General features: G+C 37.7%; 2 protein-coding genes and 1 long non-coding RNA gene across 4 annotated transcripts in view; 2 read left to right on the top strand and 1 right to left on the bottom strand.

Annotated features, from left to right (window-relative positions):
- Nucleotides 1-10,930, top strand: part of NDUFAF2 (NADH:ubiquinone oxidoreductase complex assembly factor 2) — a 184,327-nt gene extending 173,397 nt beyond the window's left edge. Inside the window, exon 4 of the mRNA XM_027101052.1 lies at nucleotides 10,551-10,930. Within this exon, the coding sequence (XP_026956853.1) occupies nucleotides 10,551-10,796 (246 nt within the window). The 3' untranslated portion in view covers nucleotides 10,797-10,930. The remainder of the gene's footprint in view (nucleotides 1-10,550) is intronic.
- Nucleotides 10,931-15,404: 4,474 nt separating this feature from the next.
- Nucleotides 15,405-19,309, bottom strand: SMIM15 (small integral membrane protein 15). Of its 2 annotated transcripts, none has more exons than XM_027101049.1 (3): nucleotides 19,199-19,309; nucleotides 17,897-18,027; nucleotides 15,405-16,978 (listed from the first exon to the last, which is right to left on the bottom strand). In XM_027101049.1, exon 3 carries the CDS (start codon nucleotides 16,964-16,966, stop codon nucleotides 16,742-16,744), a length of 225 nt encoding a protein of 74 aa, XP_026956850.1. In that variant the 5' UTR covers nucleotides 16,967-16,978; nucleotides 17,897-18,027; nucleotides 19,199-19,309; the 3' UTR covers nucleotides 15,405-16,741. The 2 variants fall into 2 exon arrangements, with proteins under 2 accessions (XP_026956850.1, XP_026956851.1); XM_027101050.1 differs by lacking the exon at nucleotides 19,199-19,309 and adding an exon at nucleotides 18,875-19,056.
- A 3-nt stretch (nucleotides 19,310-19,312) lies between these two features.
- The window catches only part of LOC113617505 (uncharacterized), a 30,281-nt gene continuing 26,891 nt past the window's right edge, over nucleotides 19,313-22,702 (top strand). Inside the window, exon 1 of the long non-coding RNA XR_003431675.1 lies at nucleotides 19,313-19,821. This is a non-coding gene — a long non-coding RNA (uncharacterized LOC113617505). The remainder of the gene's footprint in view (nucleotides 19,822-22,702) is intronic.

The following is a 22,702-nucleotide window of genomic DNA, read 5'->3' as shown; positions in this document are numbered from 1 at the left end:
TCTGCCATTTCTTTCCCACTCTCAAAGTCCATGCCCGGAAAGCCATGGGGACCTGACATTGCCTTCTCTTCCAGGGATTATGGTCTTTCTCCTTCTCACGCAAGGGAGCAAGGTTTTCTTTGTCTCCCACCAGGGCAGTTCAATTAAATAGGACTAATGTTAAATGACTCTAATTGTTTTTTTATTAATGTTTAACTGCTAAATTCCTTTTTCAATTAAATGATTGTGTCTTTATGCTCAAAGGTCTTTTTTTAATATATATATGGAAGTTCATTTGTTTTATTAAGGGAAATACCACCTGCAAAACTATTAATGACTTGAGCTCTGTGATTAGTTCATTTTAGTGACATTTTGAGATTTAATAATTAACCTGGCTCAAGTTCAAAGAAAGAAAACTCAATGCCAGAAATTCCTAGCGAGCAAGGAAAATAAACAAACCTTAACGATTGTTCCCTCAAATAACAGGAACCATTGAGATCAACTTCTTGCAATTAGAAGTGTTTTGAAAAAATGAAGGAGAAAAGTTCAAGAAAGCATGTCAAAACAACAAAACTCAGTCTACATTTTCATTACTGTGATTGATCAAAGTCTGTTTGCAGCAGACTTGAATGTGAATAAATTAAAGGTGACATTGACTTGGCAGAGGCACACTAGTGATTGGCAAGAACACATAGCAGGAGCAGCTTCTGTAAGCAGAACTTGCTTGGTTGTTGTTTCATTCTAATAGATTTCTTAGCAACCCAGCGCTATCATACTAACCTACGCTCTGTCATTTATTTACCATTTTGGCTTCTACTCCTACCCAGGCAAGATTAAATTCATTTTTGATTACTAATCTAGCAGTCATCGCCTCTGGTCTGAGCACAGAGTACCTTTTGGTGATCTCATAACATTTTGGTGACCTCATAACCTCCCCTCTTTTTTTCTCTTCTCTCTTTCATACATTGAAAAAGGGTGATATAATAACTTACTATTTCATCCTGGCAGTTCAACTTGTAGAACTAGAAAATGTAGTTTAATTAAACAATTTGGCAATATTTTCAAGCTTAGGCATTGCTACTGCTATTGTTAGGTTTAAATTGTTTCTTGGTATGTTATAAAGTTGACACTGTAAAAAGAATATTCATCTTAGAACATTTTGAAACAGTTACAAATCAAATTCCCATTATAGTCATGTTGATTGCTGGGTGGAGTATGTGGCATATACTGGGAGGCTACTTTCTGGAGGAGACCATGTTACAATAACCATATGTCTCTAAGGTTTGAGGACCTGTACCATACTTTATGTCAAGTCTTCACTTAAATCTATTTACTCAATCTTTTTGTATTCTTCAAAATATATATATATATATATATATATATATTTTTTTTTTTTTTTTTTTTTTTTGCGGTACGCGGGCCTCTCACTGTTGTGGCCTCTACCGTTGGGGAGCACAGACTCCGGACGCACAGGCTCAGCGGCCATGGCTCACGGGCCCAGCCGCTCTGCGGCATGTGGGATCTTCCCAGACCAGGGCACAAACCCGTGTCCCCTGCATCGCCAGGTGGACTCTCAACCACTGCGCCACCAGGGAAGCCCCCAAAATATTTTTAAATAGACTCAAAAGCAGTGTAGTCATACCTTAAAATTTTTAATGTTGATTAAAATAAAAATTATTCATTAGTATGTATAGTTTAAATTATGGAAAGAAAATGGGGCTGTCAAAGTCAAATATATTTATATTATGTATATCACATGGTCTAGTGAGAGGTGAAAATGTACGGGTAGAGGAGAATGTATTTAGTAATTTAAATACTGTAGAAAGTTGATCTGTTTCTAAGACCAAAACTTTCATTGTATCTTTCTTTTATGTGTACTTTGAAAAGTACATATCTACATCCAATAGTTATTAAAGATATATTTACACTAAGCTTTTGCCACAAATGTATTGGTAATTTATAATTTTAAACTAAAACTTAAAAAAAATTAGGTTCCTGTTTTTTGTATGTAATATAACTGGATCATTATGAAATGGCCATGGTTTTGTTCCCGTAGAAAGCTAGAAAAGAATTTAGTGACATGGGAAATTTTATCAATATCTGTTAAGACTGACTCTTAAGTCTTTACTTGCTTTTGAATATCTAACAATGAAGCACTGTTGAATTTACTTTAAACTGTATTTAGATTTTTTATCTTGGGATTTCTTTTGTACTTAAGTTTGAACGTAGTTATATATGGTATACATGGAGTTCACAAGTACTTGAAACCAAATGGAGACCATTTATAAATACCAAACTCCAGAGGAGTGTGGAGCCAGACTGTCAAAGAAGAAATGGTTGTATAACTGTATTCTGCCTGCCATTTTTCCTGGCTGGGTTCATAGCACTTTTAGAACAAACTTTATAATTTCCTAATAAAGAACTGACCGTTAGCTCTATTCCATTTCCAGGTCTATCTGTATAAAAATTATAAAATAATTTTGAAGTCTATTATTGTGGAATTTTATCTTTAACATGAATATCACACCATCATATATATGTACATAGAGTGTATTACTGAAATATTCCTTGACAGAAGAATTTTCTCTTTACTAGGCTGAGACTCTAAAGAGAGAAACAGGGTTAGGGGATTGAGCTCCTGAATTATGTCATGAAAACCATTTTTCTTTTTTATTTATACATACATGTGGCACATACAAATAAGCACACTAAATTTAAAAATACTAGTGATACTTTACATAAATTATTAATGACGGGTAATTTTTAATTTGTATTTATATGCCCTTGTCCACAAGGTATATGTGTAATAATAGATATTCCTAAATGCTCTTGTATGTATGCTTAGATCTGTATCCAAATACTCAATTCTGTTTAATAGCGTAGACTCAGAACTGTTCACTCCTTCACCTCTTGTCCAAGTGTGGCTCCAGAGATGCAGAATGACTGGATACCTGAGACAGAAAAATCTTTGGGAAACTGTTTTAACTCACTCAGATATTTCTCAGCCCTTTTCTTTCTCCAGTACTCACTGAGTAATTAAATTTTCTTCCAGTCAAGATGACTTCATCAGAGAGCACTTGTGGACAGCTCTCTCTCTCTTCCCATAGATGCTAGAGTATGGTTCCAAGGTTCAGGTTTGCATTGCCTTAGTGTCCTTTATCTCTCCCAAGGCATCATCGCAGAGACCTCTAGTCCTATTCTGCCATTTGTTTCACCTCTTTTTTTATAGTCCAAGTATCCAGATCTGTTATAGTACCTCCCACAGCTATAACTGTATATTAGAGCTGATTTCTTCACCATTTCTACACCAAAAGTCATGTGTACTAGATTTTCACATAAGGGACTATATGATTAGATTGGGATAATATAATTCCTAACCTCTTTGAGTCAACATGTTTGAAGACTGCATTTTCAGGCCTTAATTTTTGTCTGTATGTTGGTAGTTTAATAAAAAACAACTTTAAAAATGCTTTTGTGATTACCACACTTAGCAATTTGCAACATGTAGTACAACAACAGGACAGCTACCAAAAGGGCTCTTAAGCAGGGCTCTTAGCAAAGAAGTGGCACTGAAAAGGACTTGAGCTGCAACCTTTTGGGGGCTTGAGTTCTCATCACTGAATTAATAAATAGTGCACAATAAATAACCATTAACTTGTCTAAACTACAAAAACAGGGTTAAGCTTGTTAAGTGCATCCAGAGCTTTTTTTTTTAATCTTTTTTCAATGTAATCCTACACAAACAATGGTAATTTATAATTTGATGTAGAAAAATATATAAATTCAAACATTTAACACAATACTTTTCACAACTGAGTTTGTCTATTTTTCCAATATTAAGGCTCTGTAAACAACTCAAGCCTAAGCTAATTTGCTCCAACTGAACACCCCTGGTGCCTGTTGAAATGAGAGAGATTGTCACAGAACAATAGTCATTCATAAACAATATACTTAGGAAAAGTTCTGAAATATCAGATTTTGGTACAGCTTGTGCTTTCTCTGTTGTCAGTATGGTTTCTTTCTCTTCTTCCCTGAGATTGGTTGAGAATGATATCCTTCAGTACTTCACTCCAGGGGACTCTTTGATGTGACCTTCTCAGAAACGAGTTAACCTCATGCATGACTTTCTGATTGTCCACCCCACCAGATTCAGCTTCAGTGGAGAAGGGCCATTGTTGACATACTGCTTCAAATCCCAGGCCAGGGAAGCCAGGACAGTGGTGCAAGACATGGAAGGTTTGGTGGGCAGAGGCTCTTTGTCAGGTGGGAGTAGGGAGGGAATGAGGTGTCATCTGTCTCCCAGGTAGTACTATTAATCTGAGGGCTGCATATGGTCACAATAGTCCTCTTGCATTTCAGGCTGTACTTCTCCTCTATTTAGTGGTAACTGACATCTTTGCAAAGCTTGAGAAGTCCTTCTGGTGGGGGTACAGTGATGATAACCCTCAAAATCTATAGCAGTAGTTTCAATGCACAATGTGATGATGCTCCTCATGGGCTCAAGGAGCTGGGAGTGGGTAGACATAAAATCAAAGGGCATTGAGTACCTAGCAGAGTGTCCCAAAGTCTAACATTTTTCCCTGCAATGAAGTCCTTCATTCTGATATTTTTGGCACTATTCATTCCTTTATGTAGGTTCAAGTTTCCATATTGTATCATTTTTTCAACCTAAAGTATTTAATACTTCCTTTAATGTTCTTGTAATAGAAGTTTGCTTGTGACAAAAACATCTTTTTTTTTTTTTTTTGTCTGAAAATGTCATTATGCCTTCATTTTTAAAGGATGTTTCCACTGGATATAGGATTCTAAATTGACAGTTTTTATTTTTTTTCAGTGTATTAAAGTCATTCCATTGTTTTGTACCTTGCATTGTTTCTGAAGAGAACTCAATAGTATTTATCTTTGTCTCATAAATGTCTTTCTTTTGTAGCTTATTTTAAGATTTTCTCTTTTATCATTAGTTTTTAGCAATCTGGTTTTGATATGCTTTGGTTTTGTATTTTTCCTGCTTGGAGTTTTTTTAGTTTCTTGGATATGCAGATTTATATGTTTATCTATTTGATATATTTTTTAGTCATTATTTTTTCTCCTTCCTCTTTCTTCTTTTTCTGTGATTCCAGTTACATGTATGTGAGACTGCTTAACATTGCCCAACAGCTCACTGAGGCTCTGGTTCAGTTTTTAAGCAATTTTCTCTCTTTTTTGCTTCAGTTTGCATAGTTTCCATTGCCTTGTTTTCAGATTCTTTTTTCTCTTCTTCTGCAGGTTCTAATCTGCTGTTAAGCATATCCATTACATCTTTTATTTCATGTATTGTATTTTTCACCTCTAGAAGTTCCATTTGGTTCTTTTTAAATGTTTCTACATTTCTTCTCTTTATGTTAATTTTTCTTTTAAGTCTTTAACATATTTATAGTAGCTGTGATAAAGTCCGTATCTATTAATTTCATCATTTCTATCATGTTTCTGTTGACTGGTTTTGGATCACACTTTCCTTCTTCACTTCTTGATTGGATGATAAACACTGAAATAGTATATTGTTTACTGTCTGTGTTTTGTTGTCTTCCTTTTAAAAATGTTGAGGTTTTTGGGGTTTTTTTGAGTATATTAATTTACATGTGAATCAGCCCAAACTTTTGGAGGCTTTATTTTTAAGATTTGTTCAGGTGGATCTAGAGCAGTACTGTTCAATAGGAGTTTCTGCAATAATGGAAATGTTTTGTATCTGTACTTTTCAATATGGTAGCCACTAGTCACATTTGGCTACTAAACACTTGAAATGTGCCTAGTACAATTAAGGAACTAAATTTTAAAATTTAATTAATTTAAATAACAACATTTGGCTAGTGGCTACTGTATTGGACAGTGCAGATCTAGAGTTACCTCAACTCTTGTGCCAATTTACTCTTACTCGTAAGGAGTGATCTTTCTGAAGTCCTTATACTAAATGCCCTGCAGGTTTGGTGAGGCATCTCTGGCTTTTTAGAACTTGAATGTCCCCTAGTCTCATGCAAGCTGCAGCAGTTGTTCAGTTTACAGCTCCCCAGTAGTTATTCTTTAGCCAGAAATTGACCTTCCTGGCCCTGTAGAGTCTCATCCTACCCACATACAGTTTGATACTCAGCTGAACACTCAAGGGTACCCCTATCCAGGTTTCTAGAACTCTGTGTGTGTGTGTGTGTGTGTGTGTTCTGGTACTGTGCCCCACAAATTTCAGCTTCCTCAGCCTTCCTAACCAACCATCTCTATCTCTTTAGCTCAGTGAGGTAACCAGCCTCTGCTTGGGTTCCCTGACTCTGTGCAGCAGCCTCCAGCTGAGGTGATACAGGGCTTATCTCGTTTGTTTCCCCTCTCTCGAGGATCACAGTACTGCACTGGCTGTTGTTTAGTATCTGAAAAGTTTAGTATTTTTGTCCAGTTTTCTAGTTGTTTATGGCAGAAGAACTAGTCTGACACCAGTTACTCCATCTTGTTTTCAAGCCAGTAGATTATGTCTTACTAACACCTCTGTTCTCAATCCAGTGGTAGTGGTTGCTGCCTTTGTTGGAGACTGTAGCACATTAAATTGGAGATTTTTTCATCCTGGCAAAATTATGAATTTTGTTCATTCTTCATAAGGATAGCAATTGATGTAGGGATCCTGCTATTTACAAAATGTTCACAACAAATAGTTATTCAATGTATGTCACAAATTAGTGGGTTAAATTTTTAAGTACTTAAAGACATAAGTATTGAGACTACATTTCTACCCTGAGATGAGAAAGAGGGACAGATATAAGTTTGGTGTGTTTATTTTTAATGGAATAGAATAAACAATCACTATTTAAAAATCCACCTGTAACATCTTCTGTTGTACTATTACTGCCCAATAGCCAATTCTTTCCCAGTCTTTACAACAGCCCATAGAAGAAGGCAGTACTGTAATCTCCATTTCACACAAGGAAACTGAGACACAGAGAGGTTAAGCAACATTAACAGGGTCACAGCTAGTAAATGGCAAAACTGAGATTTATATGCAATTTGTCTTGCTTCAAAGCCCATGTTTTTAACTGCAAACTTTCAGAAGGTCTAACAGTGTGAACAGTATGCATATGAGTATTTGAGATGTAAATTTTATGTATACATAGTCACTGTATTCCCATTTTCAGATAAAGAAACTGAGACTGAACAAAGTTAACTGACTTTCTTGGTGTCACAGATAGTAAAAGGTAGATTTGGGATTGCAACTATGTGTTTGGGTCAAAGAACTATGTATGTGGATAGTCATCAGAGTTCTGTTTTTTTTTTTATGAAAAAGTGATATATTGGAAACAAAAATAGGGGTAGACATTACGTAAGTCATGGTATAATGCAAGTGATAAAATCCATACAACTATTTTTTTTTAACGTGAAAGAATACTGACAGGGTGAAAAGTGGTATGCAAAAGGATAAATATTTGCTTTAAACATACAAACATTTATGTGAAGACCTACTTACCCTTGGTTTATCCCTAAAATGCTGAAACAAACAATGTTTTTATTGATATACATATTGAGACTTAAGGTGATGTTTCCAAGGAAATAATGTAAGGGAAAAATCCTTGCTTTATAGTAATTTCTGCTATGAAATAGGCTTTGTTACAGAATTACTTCTGTTTCTCTTTTAGTCTACAAATTCCTATTTTTTCCACCTAACTACTTTCATTTTATCTATTCCAAATATTTACAAAACTAGATTTCCTTTCACAAATGATTTATGTTCTGTGTAATTTTTCTGGAAGCTGTTGGCAGGGGTCTGGTAACCATTAGTTTAAAAAAAAAAAAGACAAATTCTTTTCTAGGAAAAACTATAGTCTCCATGTTTTTCAACTCTGAAATCTTTAATCTTCATATTAAAATAATTAACATATTCAGATTGACTTTTTATTGGCCTAAATAGCTGTTATAAGAAAGAAACTACTTGGCAGAGTAATGATGAGTAAAGAGAAATTATATGAAGGCAGGAATAAAGGAAGAACAGCTCTCTGCCCTCAGTTTCCTTTCATGCAGAAGGCATAGGCTTGCACCAGCTGTAAGATTGCAACAGTAGAGCTGAAATCCCTAAAGGCAATGTGACTGATGCTCTTATACCAAGCCAAGCAAGCTTTATACCAGCTTCTCAGTAGTGTCTTGCTCCCTGTGGTGGGCTACTAGTGCAAGTTCAACCCTCGTGAACCTTTCATTCTGCTCAGGAGAAAGAGCCTCCGGGCTGACACACCAGTTCATAGAGGGTCTTGAAGAGTCTGGAGATGAAGTGAAGATGAGATGGCCTCAGACTGAAAAATATTTCCACCTACTTCCATTATTTCCAGTATCATATTGAGGGGTTTCTTTTGTGACATATGGTCACCCCACCTGAGAATTCTACAGAGTATATGAAAGGCAAAGCCAGACTCTCACCCTCACTCATAGCAGCTGTCCCTAAACTCATAGTTACTGTGGTTATTAAATTACTCATAGGGAATTGATCTGTTATAGAAATTACAAGAATATTTATAAATATGCCTTCCCTCACGTTTGCTTTAGGAGAGGTTTCATTAGATGGGCCCTTCTTTGTGTCTAAAAGTCTATAACACTACAATCTCCTCAAATCTTTTCCTGTAAGTATAGACCATTATTTTAAATGTGATTTTAAATATCAGGGTTTACCTTTTTGGAGAACTATTATTGCTTGAAATTCATGTTAGAAACAGAAAGATTGCATCATATATTTAAATAACCAGATGTGTCATTTTTTTTAAAGGAACCATTGTTTTAAATAAATTTATTTAATTTTGGCTGCATTGGGTCTTCGCTGCTGCGCTCGGGCTTTCTCTAGTTGCGGCGAGCGGGGGCTACTCTTCGTTGTGGTGTGTGGGCTTCTCATTGCGGTGGCTTCTCTTGTTGCGGAGCACGGGCTCTAGGCGCGCAGCCTTCAGTAGTTGTGGCACGCGGGCTCTAGAGTGTAGGCTCAGTAGTTGTGGCAGGCGGGCTTAGTTGCTCTGCGGCATGTGGGATCTTCCTGGACCAGGGCTTGAACTCGTGTCCCCTGCATTGGCAGGTGGATTCTTAACCACTGTGCCACCAGGGGAGTCCCAGATGTGTCAATATTTTAAATGTTGAAATTTTAAAATAACTTGGGAGAATTTGTTTTTGTCAATGTTGTCAGATATTAGTTATGTTAACATTCATATTATAAATAACAAATATATTCTTTTTTTTTTTTTTTTGCAGTACGTGGGCCTCTCACTGCTGTGGCCTCTCCCACTGCGGAGCACAGGCTCCAGACTCGCAGGCCCAGCGGCCATGGCTCATGGGCCCAGCCGCTCTGTGGCATGTGGGATCCTCCCGGACTGGGGCATGAATCCGTGTCCCCTGCATCGGCAGGCGGACTCACAACCACTGTGCCACCAGGGAAGCCCAACAAATATATTCTTAAAGAAAAATCAGAAAATACAGATAAGCGAAAAGAACATTTAAAAATTTCACTCAGGGAATTCCCCGGCAGTCCAGTGGTTAGGACTCTGCCCTTTCAATGCCGAGGGCGCCCATTCAGTCCTTGGTGGGGGAGCTAAGGTCCCGCAAGCTGTGAGGCGCAGCCAAAAAAAAAAAAAAAAAATCCACCCATTTAGAAATAATTAAGATAGAAGAGGAAGAAGGAATCAATAAAGGTAAAAGACGTAATTACTATTCATCTGTTTTTAAGATGCATATCTTCAAATTTTAACATCTCTGAAATCAGGATGTGTGAAGGAGTTTGCCTTTTTTAGTGGTACCTATAACAGCGATGCATCTTAAATTTGATGGTCTTGTATTCAATGAAATACAGTAATAGGTTCATTGTTGTTCGGGGTATAGATCCTTACAAATAGAATAGCACATCTGAGTGACAAAACTGCATTGCACAAATTGCTTGCACTGATTTGAGGAAGCATTTCCAATAGCAAAGTGCCTCTCTGGAACTGGTGTCTAAGGCTTGCTGAACTCTGATTCCGTTTCTGTCCTCCTCTTCACTGCCATACCACTCCAGAGGCGAAAGGGAAATAGATGGGACTTGGTCCTGGCGCTAACCATGCTTTAAGTCCCACAGAGAAGAGACTGGCAGGAGCATCCTTCTGAGGCCCTCTCACCTTCACTTCATCTCCAATAGAAAGTACAAATCACTGATTAGTTTTTGAGGCAGTAAATAGCTGTTAAATTTAGAAAATCTTTGGTAAGAGTGACTTTTATGCTTTTGTGTAATATTTCATGTTAAGTGGTTTGTTTCACTTACTGGGTAGTAAATATTTCTATTTCATTATCCCTCTCATCTTTTTATTATAGTATACAAGGAGATAGCTGTTTAATTCAAAATAACATCACTCTATCATTATATGGCTTTATATAAAGCTATATAATCAGATAGCTTTTTCAGACTTACCCTGTACATATCTATATATTATTTAAATGCAAGGCAAGTATCATGTATATATGTACTTAATTTTTTTTAGCTATTTTATTTTGATAAAACCTGTAGTTTGAGTTTTCTTCTAACTAGGAATTTAATGATTTCTTCCATTTATATATGCATGCAGGAAATAATGAAGAATGAAAAACATAAAGAAGAAATTAAAACCAAAGACTTTTATGAAAAAGAAAAACTCCTCAGAGAAGAGAGCAGCAAGGAACACTTGGCTCCACCAGTTCAAACTCAGATTAAAGGGCATGCCTCTGCTCCGTACTTTGGAAAAGAAGAATCCTCGGTGGCTCCCACCAGCACTGGTAAAACCTTTCAGCCAGGATCCTGGATGCCACAAGATGGCAAGAGCCACAATCAATGAATGCACTGTGGTAAAATCATTTCATTTATATATGTATGTGACTATTTTAACAAGTAAAAGTAAAAAGTTACTTCGTATTTTCTGACTGTACAATAGTTCTCTATTCCAGTAAACTTAAGAACTTGTTTTTACTATGCATAAGAAGTGTGAGTTTATGAACTATAGGAACCTAACTTCTTTTAGACTTAAATCCTTCACTTGATTTAGTCTTCATTCTCTGTTTATAAATTTGCTTAGTTTTTTTCCTCTTTGAGTTGCTCCCTTGAGAAGTATCTTGTAGCTGTAAATGCTCAGTACATTTTAGATCCTTACGATCATTTAGAAACCACCCAAAATATATCTTGGTAGAAAATGATAAGGGTAAATATTGAACTGTCCTAAATGATCAAATATAAAAGGAGAAGACTGCTATTTCTGTAGAGGCACTCTGTAAGATTCTAAAGAACTAATCAAAAACATGAACTTGGATAAAACACATGGAGGCCAGGATAAAAACATGTGGAGGCCAAGAAAATTTATTTGATAAATGAAAAACACCCTATGATATAGTAGATGGGACAAAAGCTATTTTATGGTGGAATTGAGGTTGGAGTTTTAAAGAAGAATTAGGACCAATGGAAGTAGACAATCTATCACAAAAGTCTGAAAAGATGGTAAACAGAGAAATGGTACAGTAATTGCAGTTCTGTGAGATTAAAAATTACTTTGAAGAAATAGAAAATAGGGCAGAGTTCTCAGAACGTGATTCCACTGATAGTGGAGATTACAGTGATTTCTATATTGGAGAAAATTATAGACAGATGACAACATTAAAACAGATTATATATAAAAGTGTCATACATTTTCTGAAGTGCACAACCAAGTTTTTGTTGCTAACAGAGTTCTAATTCTAATATAGAGGTCTTCTAACAGTGTTTGACATTGTAGCAACTACTCAATAAATATGGACTGAGATTTTTACTTAATATTAGAAGGTAAAAATTTTAATTGCTTAAGAAATAAACTACAGAAAAATACAACTTTATAAAATGTTATACTGAAACAAGTAATCAAATGTAATCACCATAACACTCATGAAATGACAAAAAAAAAAAGCCCCTAGGTGGTAATATTAACGTTCCAGCAGCCCTGTTAATATCAAGTTAATCATTCTGTCTCTTTACATTATTCCAAAGTAGTATTACATTTTACCAAAGAGGCAAAAAAGGAACTAGCTATTAGGCAATATAAAAAGAGATAAAATTTGTTGTATAATTGACTGTAAATAAGATGTTCTTGAACCCCAGGTTACAGGAAAAACTGTAAATTCTAACATGCTAGAATAGAATGTGTCTACTACCAAATTCCTATCAGCTTATTAACTGTATTCTATATACATATTTTACAAAAGTTTGTTGTGTAGGCTGTTTATAAATATCTTAATGTATGACAGAATTTACATTAATTTTAATTTTTATGGTTTTCATTTTAAAATACCTGTTTTACATAAAAGAAAATCTTAGCCAACAGTTACGTTACATAAGAAGATGATACTGGCCCACCCATTATTAGTAAAGTATGAACTTTCAAAGTGATTTTGAGAATAAACTTTGTAGTAATCCATCCACACTCCTTTCCTCAAGACTAACATTTTTAGGATGACTGGTTTACACTGTTAGGTGGTATCAGAACAGAGTTCTGAGAAGATTTAGTCCTACATAAAAACTGAACTATAATCTTGGCCTAATTAAGATTGCCTTTCTAAACAATCTTGTGTTTATATGTGGCTTTTAAGCCAGACACATGCAAAGCAGAATCAGAGTTTCACATAAAATATTCACTTGTCCACCATATTTCATATTTTAAAGTTATATTTGGGGAATTTATAAGTTTTTTTTTTAATGAAAATGTTTTTCTTCATCTTTTCAAGACAGACTCCAAAACCCATGCAGATTTTTAAATTTCAAAAGTTAAAATGTTCATTTTAAAATAATTAAATTGGGGCTTCCCTGGTGGCGCAGTGGTTAAAAATCTGCCTGCCAATGCAAGGGACATGGGTTCGAGCCCTGGTCTGGGAAGATCCCACAGGCTGCAGAGCAACTAAACCCACGCACAAGTACTGAGCCTAAGCCCTAGAGCTCACGTGCCACAACTACTGAGCCCACGTGCCACACCTACTGAAGCCTGCGAGGCTAGAGCCCGTGCTCCGCAACAAGAGAAGCCACAACAATGAGAAGCCCGCACACCGCAACCAAGAGTAGCCCCCACTCACAAACTAGAGATCCCACGCACAGCAACGAAGACCCAACACAGCCAAAAATAATTAATTTAAAATAATAATAATAATTAAAGTGTCATACATACCTTAAGTTCTCTCAGATAAATCCTTCCTGACTTCCTGTGCCTCTGCTATACATGCATATAGCATTTTTTCCCCCAAAGGCCTTATTATACAAACTGCTCAGGTATACATGCGTTGCCTTTTGGGTTTAACCATATAAATCTAGCCTATTAGCTATGCCTTGGATATCTGAAGTTAAAAATCAAAAAAAATGGAGGAAATAATTTTTCCCCATTATGTTATCCTTTTGCATTCCATTTTTACTGATTTCTGGCTCTCATTTACTTCCTAATTTCATCAGCCTTGACCCAATACCATCATACTGACTTTTTTAATGCTGTCTCATTAACCACACTATCTAAAATGTAACCTGAATTCATTTAGACTAGGCTTTCTCAAACTATTTGTGTTCTTTGGGGGAAAAGAAAAGAGTCTATGATAGTCAAAGAAGGTTAAAAGACTCCAAGAAATCATGAAGAAATGAATTGTCTTATCTTGTGTTTCCCAAACTTTTGGTATTTGAACACGGAATCCCCTTTAATGTTTGAGAAATACAGAATTTGTCCTTATATGTTACAGATATGAAGTAAATCAGAGTGATCCTATAATCAGTTGCAAACCTGAAAGCAATCATCCCTAAATAGGTATCAGACTTCCTCTAACTTAAAACCAGATGAGGTATAAAGTGCCCCTAACAATGGGTGACGAGCTGTTACTTAATAGTGGATCTCAACATTGGGTTTCTAGCTTACAGCATCCGAACTTATTTCAAGTTTGCTCACTGTAATTTCAGGAAATAGGTTTAAAATCCCCTTGCACATCTGATACAGTAACACCATGCTGAAATTTACCACGTGGACGCTATGGATCAAATTCTGATGCACAAACTTTTTGGTGGTAAAATGTTTGTTATAGGCAGCTTGTTTTTCCTTCAAAACCAGCCATAATTGATTATATTAGTTCTAAGAACTTCAGAAACAACATAATATGTAGGCAGTTTTTAAAAGAGTTATTCTGGGTAACAGTAAATGGGATTCTTGTAACCATAACAGTATGTTACAATAAAAGATTGATTTTTCTGAAGACTCTCAAAACTCATAATACACAGTCCCCAACTTAATTTTTCAACTTTACGATACACATTCACATTCAACAGAAACGTTGTTTGAGTTTTAATCTTTTCTCGGGCTAGCAGTGTGCAGTAGGACACTTGTGATGCTGGGCAGTGGCAGGGAGCCACAGCTCCCAGTCAGCCATGCAATCACAAGTTAACAACCGATACCCACACAACCATTCTGTTTTTCACTTTCAGTACATTATTCAGTAAATTATTTTCAGCTTGCAATGGGTTTATCAGGATGTAATCCATTTTAAATCGAGGTAGCTCTATAGTCTCTAATTTACACCACCCCCCAACACACACAAACATATAGACACATATTATAAAACCTTGTTGATCTCAAATGTATAAAAAGGCTCCATAAATTTTGGGAAAAGCTGAAGAAACAATAAATGGCCTATGCCAAACAAATACAAAATTGTATTAAGACTAACAGGGACTATAGAAAAACCTATTTTAGTTAAACACCTTTAAATTGTCACAATGAGCAATGAAACCATAGCTTTAGTGGATAACTGTAAGTTTTGTTTAAATTTCAATGACAATATAAAAAGCATTATCCTAGATCACCTGAATAACTAATTTGTAATTAAACACTGAATTATTTCAGTGCTTGGAGCTGCAATGTGTTGATCACACTGGCACCAAGTAGGAACTGACAACCTAAAATAACAGTAATAAGTATTGTTCAACCAGTCCATAAACATTCTCAGAGGTCCTTAGGTTCTCATATTTGAGAAACATTGCTCTCAACTTTTACAAGTACAGTTGACCCTTGAACAACATGGGTTCGAACTGTGTGGGGCCACTTATACACAGATGTTTTTAGTGGTCAATACTACAATACTACATGATCCAGGGTTGGTTGAATCCACGGATGAAGAACTGTGGCTACAGAGGGACCTCGGAACTGCAGATATGGAGGACCTGCATATAGGAGGGAACAATGTATAGGGAGGGTCCACTATAAATTATACAGGGATTTTCGACTGCAAGGGAGGACTCATGCTCCTAACCCCACAAAAAAAAACAAAGCCCAGCGTGGTGTTCAGGGGTCAACTGCATGCTTATCTATAAATGAAATTTGTAACCCTCTGAAAAGTCTAACTTCTATAACATATTTAACTTGATTACTCCTCCCCCCACAAAAAAAAAACAAAGCCCAGGACCTCTTTATAAAAATGTATCAAATTTATTTCAATATCTAGTTTCATTTTTAAGTTAAAGCTTTTAGACAATTTTTTTGTAATTTAAGATTCATTATCAGGGGTGAGGAAAACATTAATAAGCTATTAATTACTGACAACAAAATTATTAACCATGCATTTATAAAAGCCATGTTAAAGAGTAAAAAGTTCCAGTTATACTACTTAACTGAAGGAAATATCCTTCAGCCCTTTATTTCTAACTATAACACATTCTAATTTTGACATGATTTACACCTTTTTCACCCAACTAATACTATGCTAAACAAACTTTTTCCAACTGTTAAGCCTTTCTTTACCATTTATGAAATATGACTTAACTGTTACTCTTTCAAAGTTCCTTAAAAGAGATTTGAATTTTAATTTTCACCATGAACCTGTTTGATCAAAAAAGTAAAGGACATCACTACCACATGAATTAAAGAATGGAATGAAAAACAAAAGTGGTATTATATAATCAGCAAATTATTTGATAAGACATTTTAACTACTTCACATTTCTACTTATAGCACAAGTGAGAATGAACTGGTTCCAAGGTACTACAAGGTTTGGCATTTTTACTCCAAGCTTTAAATCATAGTGTTGATCTACTCAAGTCATCTCTAAGAAAATGGCAGTGTTCATAAGTACAAAAATTGTTATATCCAGTAAGTGGTATTCTACATGGTCAAGATAATAAGAGAATTCTTTATAAAATTAGATTTTTAAAAATGCAGAATGTCTGGTAATTACCAGTATCTCAAAAGCTAAAATGAGAAAAATACAGAAAATAGAAGTACTCGTTGAATAATACTTTGCTTTGAGGAAGCCAGAAATGATTCTATTTCAAGAAATAAGTAATAATGATAAAAGATGTGATTAACACACTGTATCTCTTTTAAGCCAAAGCATGCTTTTCACCTCAGGACAATTCTGATTTTTACATTCTTAATCTCCTTTGTCCAGAACAGGACCCCATTTTAAGCCATTATTTGAATAGAGTCCATAATCTAAAGCCATTTTTCTCCACAGGATGTTTTCACTGTAGTACATATGCTGCAAAAAGGCAAATGACTAAGTCAGTTATAAAGAATCTGTAGCATAATAAATGCCAATTTACAGTAACTGTCAACAGACTTCTACACCGAAGCCTAAAAGTTGCTATAGTACAGGTGAGAACTAACATGATTCTTCCACATGCTCAGACTTCGTTTACTAAATAATACTGTCACAAGATCTGAAAAGAAACCTTAATGGGTCCTTCCAAAGCTGCATAATTTTCCAGATGATTTTCCTCTGGTTGCAGAGCCTGTTCATTCCTTCAATCCTTTTTTAGTCGTTTAGCTTTTGCAATATTTTCTTGACGTTTTTGTTTCTTCTTTTGCTCCTTTTCCCTGGCCTCGATCATCTTGGCCAATTTCCAAGACAGTACAGCACTTGCTAGAAACAATGGAGTTAGGGCCAGAATAACTGTTGTAAGGAAGCCATATGGGTCCTTTGCAGCCCATTCCACAACATACTCAGCCCAAGCCTTTATATCAAACATCTTTGTAGAGGCCTTAGGAAAGCAGGGGGTGGGGGGAGAGACAAGAGAAAAGCCTATGTGGTTAATCAAATTTTGAAAAAGGTACCCCATACAATTCAGTTAACTCAGAATTCCATTATCACTCAATAGTTTGGTTGGTTGTTTTTAAAAAGTACTAATTAGTACTATTTTAATAAGGACTAATGTTTCTTGTAAGAAAAAATAATTCACCTAGGACAACCAGAAGAGTGACACTTAAAAGATGTGAAGCTATAGAAGATAAAAGGAAAAACCATGTGGAATCTGTCATAAGGACTAGGCATTCTCATATGCCTCCTATATTCAAGACAAATTTTATTTAGCAGCAGAGTTTTCAAAGAATTTTGAGTTTTATGTGCTCATTCCAGGAAACAGCTGAATCCCATTATGTCATTTTTTTACATAGCCTTAGTTCTATTAAGTGCTAATTAACAAAAGTACAATCATCAAATTTGCTATTTGAAAGCCACAGAATATGTGAAATGCCTGGAGAAAGGGAGGTAATGGATGGCTGTTTCCAGGAATGAAAAGAGAGGGTAAGGGAACCATAATATCCATTCATATGCAAAGAGTTCTATAAGCAAAAGGTGACATGCTATTTTATGCCCTCTTTCAGCTTTGAGGACTCCTATTTGAGGACATAATTAGTAAATGAGAACAACTTTAATAGATGAGAAAATTAACCATTACAGGTGCCATGCGTTTTGTTCCGTTTTGAGTTGGTAAGGGAGGGCCATCTGGCAAATGAGGATGTTGTGGATTTGAGTGACATTTTCTATTTTGCCCCAGAGGCTTTTCAACCTTCATGTTTGTGTTGATCTCTATTCAAAGTGGAGAATCAGAATACCTGGGGAGGAATGGGTGTATATACAGTCACTTAAAATTTCAGCTGGGATTTAAAAAATCATCTACCTTATGCTTTGAGTAGTGATCTCTAACTTTGTCCTGGGATTATTAGCCAATCACAATTTCAGATGACCCTTGGTTGGCTGTCTTCTTTAGCTCTACCATACACTTCTGAGAGAATGCTTAAATTCTATATACTGGTTGGGTTGAAAAGAATAGATAAAAGAAAAACGTTAAAAGTCAACTTTAAGGAATAATTATAATACAATTTTAAATGGTAAATTCTCTATATGCAACCTATAAATGACATGTAAAATCGCCTGGCACATTAAATACATTTAATATCTATTGCTTTCTAATTTTAAGAAAGAAATAATTACACAATGGTAAATGCCCTGTAAGAAAATCCTAGTTACTGGAGATCAAATATTTTACTAAATTACTTCAAAAATAAAATTATTTACGAAGTTCACCAACATATAAAATAAGTTAGCTCACTGATATGTTACAGCATATCCATTCCCAGATCTTGAACTTTTTATACTAAAAAAGTCAATTATTTGTTTATAGGGTTAAGTATACAATCGCAAAATCAAACACCGCTTTACTCTTAAAAGGTTTTTTTTTGTCTCCCTATTATACAGTTTGTGTTCTTTATAGAAAACCCAGATAAGCAAAACAAAATATATATCACCCACAATCCCATCACCTACATAAAACTACCATGACTGGTTTTAATTACATCCTATCTCAACTTCTTCATATTTTCAACTGAAGACACATTAAAGTACCTAAGATATCGTTAAATATCCTAGCCTCCCCACCCCATTCGTAGGCTCCCACCCACACAGTCGAGCCCAGGCTCTACGGATATCCATCTGTTTCTTCAGCTTCTCCAACCCAGTAATGAATTAACTAATGCAAGATTCAGAGATGAGCAAAAGAACTTTGCAATAAAGAGTAAAGCGGAAGTGAAGGACCCGGTTATGGCCGAGTTTTAGCCATTAACACAGAGAAAGGAGTTACCGTCCACAGGACACAAACCTCCCATGCACCTCAATTTCGGACCCCAAGCGCACGCGCCTCCCACACTCCAAGGAATATTTTCTTCCTTCCGAGAAGGATCGGCCGGGCTTGATCTCCGGGCCAGACCCGCGCGGCGCCTAAAGCTGCAGCTGATGGCACCTCACAGCCATCCGCACTTCCCCTCCTTCCTTGTGTTTTTCTCGCTCCCCCTTCCTTCCTCACCGCACCCGGCCGCCCGCCCCTGGGGCCACGCTCCCCAGACCCTCCACCTCGGCGAGCGCGGGCCCGGCGGAGCTCGCACAACGGGCGGCCCCCGGGAATCAGAGGTCGTCCCCGCCACACCTTGGGCCGTCGGCGCCGTGGCCGCCTCCGCCGGGCACGGGGGCAAAACTGCGGCTGCGGCCACCACCGGCCTCCCCTACAGCGCACCCGAAACTGTGGGTTCGTACCCCCAACTCCCAACTAACCTCCAGGCCGGAAGCAGGAAGGCGGAAGCCGCGGCTCTCCCGACCCGCCCACAGGCCGGCCCTTGCCTGGATCCGGCCTGAGGAAGTCGAGGGGCCAGTTTCCGGCTGCGCCATTGCTGTGTGGGGCCCGGGACCCGGACTTCGAGCACGCGGGGAGGGCGGGGCGGCGCCCGGGTTTCCGGGGAGCGGCAGGTGAGGCCACGTGGAGTTAGCGGCGGCGCCCGGCTGGTCGCTGGCTCGGATCCCGAGTCTCGTGCCTTCTGTCGGGGCGGCGTCTTGCCTGAGGCTCGGGTGGGCTCCGGCCTTCGGGAGCTGGTCCGGAAGCACGGAGGGCCCCCTACCTTTGCCCCCGAAGTCAGCCGGGGAACAGCCGCTCCCCTGCAGGAGCCCGGCCGTGGGTGGAGGGCCCCGGTGGGTAAGGTCCGTGACCCTGGGAAACTTCAGCCAGAGAGCGGCGGCAAGAAAGGAGTTGGTTCCCACAAACCGCCCAGAGTCAAGGTGAGGGTGACACTGCGACTCTTGAAGGATTCTAGCGAGTTCCTCGGGTTCACACTCCACTCTTTGACCTTCTCATCTTCGGGTTGGACAATAGTTAACGCCTCACGTCGAGGAGACAAAGCAGCAGCTGGACCGTGGTGGGTCCATCGAACCTTGTTATTAAGGGAAAATGCAGCCATGCTGTGTGAAGAGGGGTTTTTAATTTAAGAACTTAACTCTTTCACAAAAGCATGATCGATACTTGCCCAGAGTAAACTTGATAAATAATTAAACTGGGCGTAGAGTTCCCACCGAGGTACTTGTTCTTCCAATACACAAATAAAGGGATTCAAAAGTCAACAAGCAGAAAGAGTGAGTTAATATATTGTCTTCTAAACTAAAGGAACTGAGAGATTAACTCTGGTTTGGTTGGTGATCAGATTTTGTGGTCTCTTGCACTGAACTGCTCTGTTTGACTACCTCTTCAAATGTTGCAAGAGCTCTTCACTGTTGCGTGCCAAATAAAGCAGGTTTTTATTCTTGAAATGCTATAGAATGTTCTCTTTGAGGCGCAAGTTTTGACATGTATAACTAGTTTAGGTATAACAGTAACTATTATTTACCAGGGAACAGGCTTTTGGCAAATAAGCTAATGATGTAAAATACTGTTTGTTGGGCATATGTTAATGTTTGTATGTTGTATTAGCAGCAGTTGTTTTCTTATTCATTCTTGTTTGAAAACTTGGATGATGGTTTCAAAGCTTGTGCTGCTTGGACCTATCCTGTACCTCTAGTAGCCAGAATAAGACTCAGTCATTGGATTGTGTGTACTGAAAACTTGACTTGCTGATGGTAACTCTATGTGGTTTTGTAAACTTGCCCAAATAGTAACTCCAGGAGAGGGTCAGAATTTATTTTAACGTCCTTCACTCCAGAGACCAATATGTGTATGTTGTTTTATTTATTTATTTTATTATTATTATTTTTTTTTTTTTTTTGCGGTACGCGGGCCTCTCACTGCTGTGGCCTCTCCCGTTGCGGAGCACAGGCTCCAGATGCACAGGCTCAGCGGCCATGGCTCACGGGCCTAGCCGCTCCGCGGTATGTGGGATCTTCCCGGACCGGGGCACGAACGCGTGTCCCCTGCATCGGCAGGCGGACTCTCAACCACTGCGCCACCAGGGAAGCCCTGCGTATGTTGTTTTAATCACGGTTAGACAGTTTTCCTCGTTATTGCCTCCCCTGTAGCTCACTCTGCTGCATCCCTTGTGAAATGCATAGGAGTCTTGGGCCGGAATAAAAGGCACAGAAGAAGGAAGCCTCGGTAGGTCTTTGGCTCTAGTGTAAATCAGGTTTTCACTGTCTAATATTACTGATGTAGCTTCCAGTTCCAGGGCAGGCTGAAAGCCCAGGAATAGCGTAGCGGTTGCCACAGCTGAGCTCCCTACTGCTACCTGCATTGCCTTAATGAAAGGTGGCATCAAGATTGGTTCAGATGCTGCGGAATACTTTCTAGAGGAGTCTCAGCTTGGGAGTTGAGATTCATAGGCCTTGTCTCTGCTGATCTGATACTCTGATCAGTCACTCTGAGCCTGTTTCCTCTTGTGTATGTGGAAAGCTATTAGGTTATCTCTGGGGTTCTTTCAGCTTGAAAATTCTGTTGATTGGACTGGATTTGGCCATTTTTCTGACTTCGGCTTCATAAGCAGCAGCAGAATAAGGAATTTAGTGGAAATACCATAGCCAGTTTTCTTAAAGGCTTAGTCTTTATTTGAAAGATCCTTAATTGGCTTTTTATTCTCTTGCAAATGTGTTTCAGAATATCAACTTAGAATAACAAGGAAATAAGGTCTGCTTGTATTTATTTTTAAGAAATAAAATCTTAACCGTTTGTGTAGCGTTAACCAAAGTAACTAAAGCTTGCACTATTAATTAAGGAGGGTTTGTCTTTGCATAAGAATAATTCCTTTGTAGCATATCACATCACCATCTGCACTAGTTACTCTATTGCAGTTATATTTTGAAAATGGAGCCTTACTCCCCAGTGTTCATTCCAGCACTATTTACAATAGCCAGGTCATGGGAGCAACCTAATGCCCGTGGACAGAAGAATGGATAAAGATGTGGTGCATATATACAATGGAATATTACTTAGCCATAAAAAGGAACAAAATTGGGTCATTTGTAGTGAGGTGGATGGACCCAGAGCCTGTCATACAGAGTTAAATAAGTCAGAAAGAGAAAAACAAATATTGTATATTAACACATATATGAGGAATCTAGAAAAATGGTACAGACGAACCAGTGTGCAAGGCAGAAATAGACACAGATGTAGAGAACACATGTATGGACACCAAGGGGGGAAAGAGGTGGCGGGGGAGGTGGTGGTGGTGGGATGAATTGAGAGATTGGGATTGACATATATGCACTAATATGTATAAAATAGATAACTAATAAGAACCTGCTGTATAAAAAATGAAATAAAATTAAAAAAAAAAAGAAAATGGAGCCTTAAAAATTTCTGAGCTTTTTTCCTCTTAAGAAAGGAAGTCCTAGTCTTTCATTAGTTTGTTTAAAACTCTTTTTTCTCTTGAATGATACAAAGTTACATTTCACCCTGACTGATGTCAAAATGGTGAATGAGTAAAGCCTGAATAAGATTCTATTATAATAATCTAGAGTTAACTAAAGATTTTAAGAGCTTCCTTACCTGCTGAACAATTTGTGCTTATTTCCTGCAGTAACGTTTCACGTATTTGACTTACTTTGATAGAATTGGTTTCTCCCCTAAGTTTTATTTCTGAGTTTTTCCTACCATTAAAACACAATGCAGGGCTTCCCTCGTGGCTTAGTGATTGAGAGTCCGCCTGCCGATGCAGGGGACGTGGGTTCGTGCCCCGGT

This window comes from Aethalodelphis obliquidens, unplaced genomic scaffold (assembly GCF_003676395.1).
Source record: "Aethalodelphis obliquidens isolate GAN/ISIS:26980383/991018 unplaced genomic scaffold, ASM367639v1 scaffold4, whole genome shotgun sequence".
NCBI classification, from domain to species: domain Eukaryota; kingdom Metazoa; phylum Chordata; class Mammalia; order Artiodactyla; family Delphinidae; genus Aethalodelphis; species Aethalodelphis obliquidens.
Note: the sequence above shows the minus strand (reverse complement) of the source record. Positions and strands in the feature narration are given on the sequence as shown.

Coding starts and splice junctions, on each gene's coding strand:
- SMIM15 (XM_027101049.1), bottom strand. CDS start 16,966: ATGTTTGATATAAAGGCTTGGGCTGAGTATGTTGTGGAATGGGCTGCA.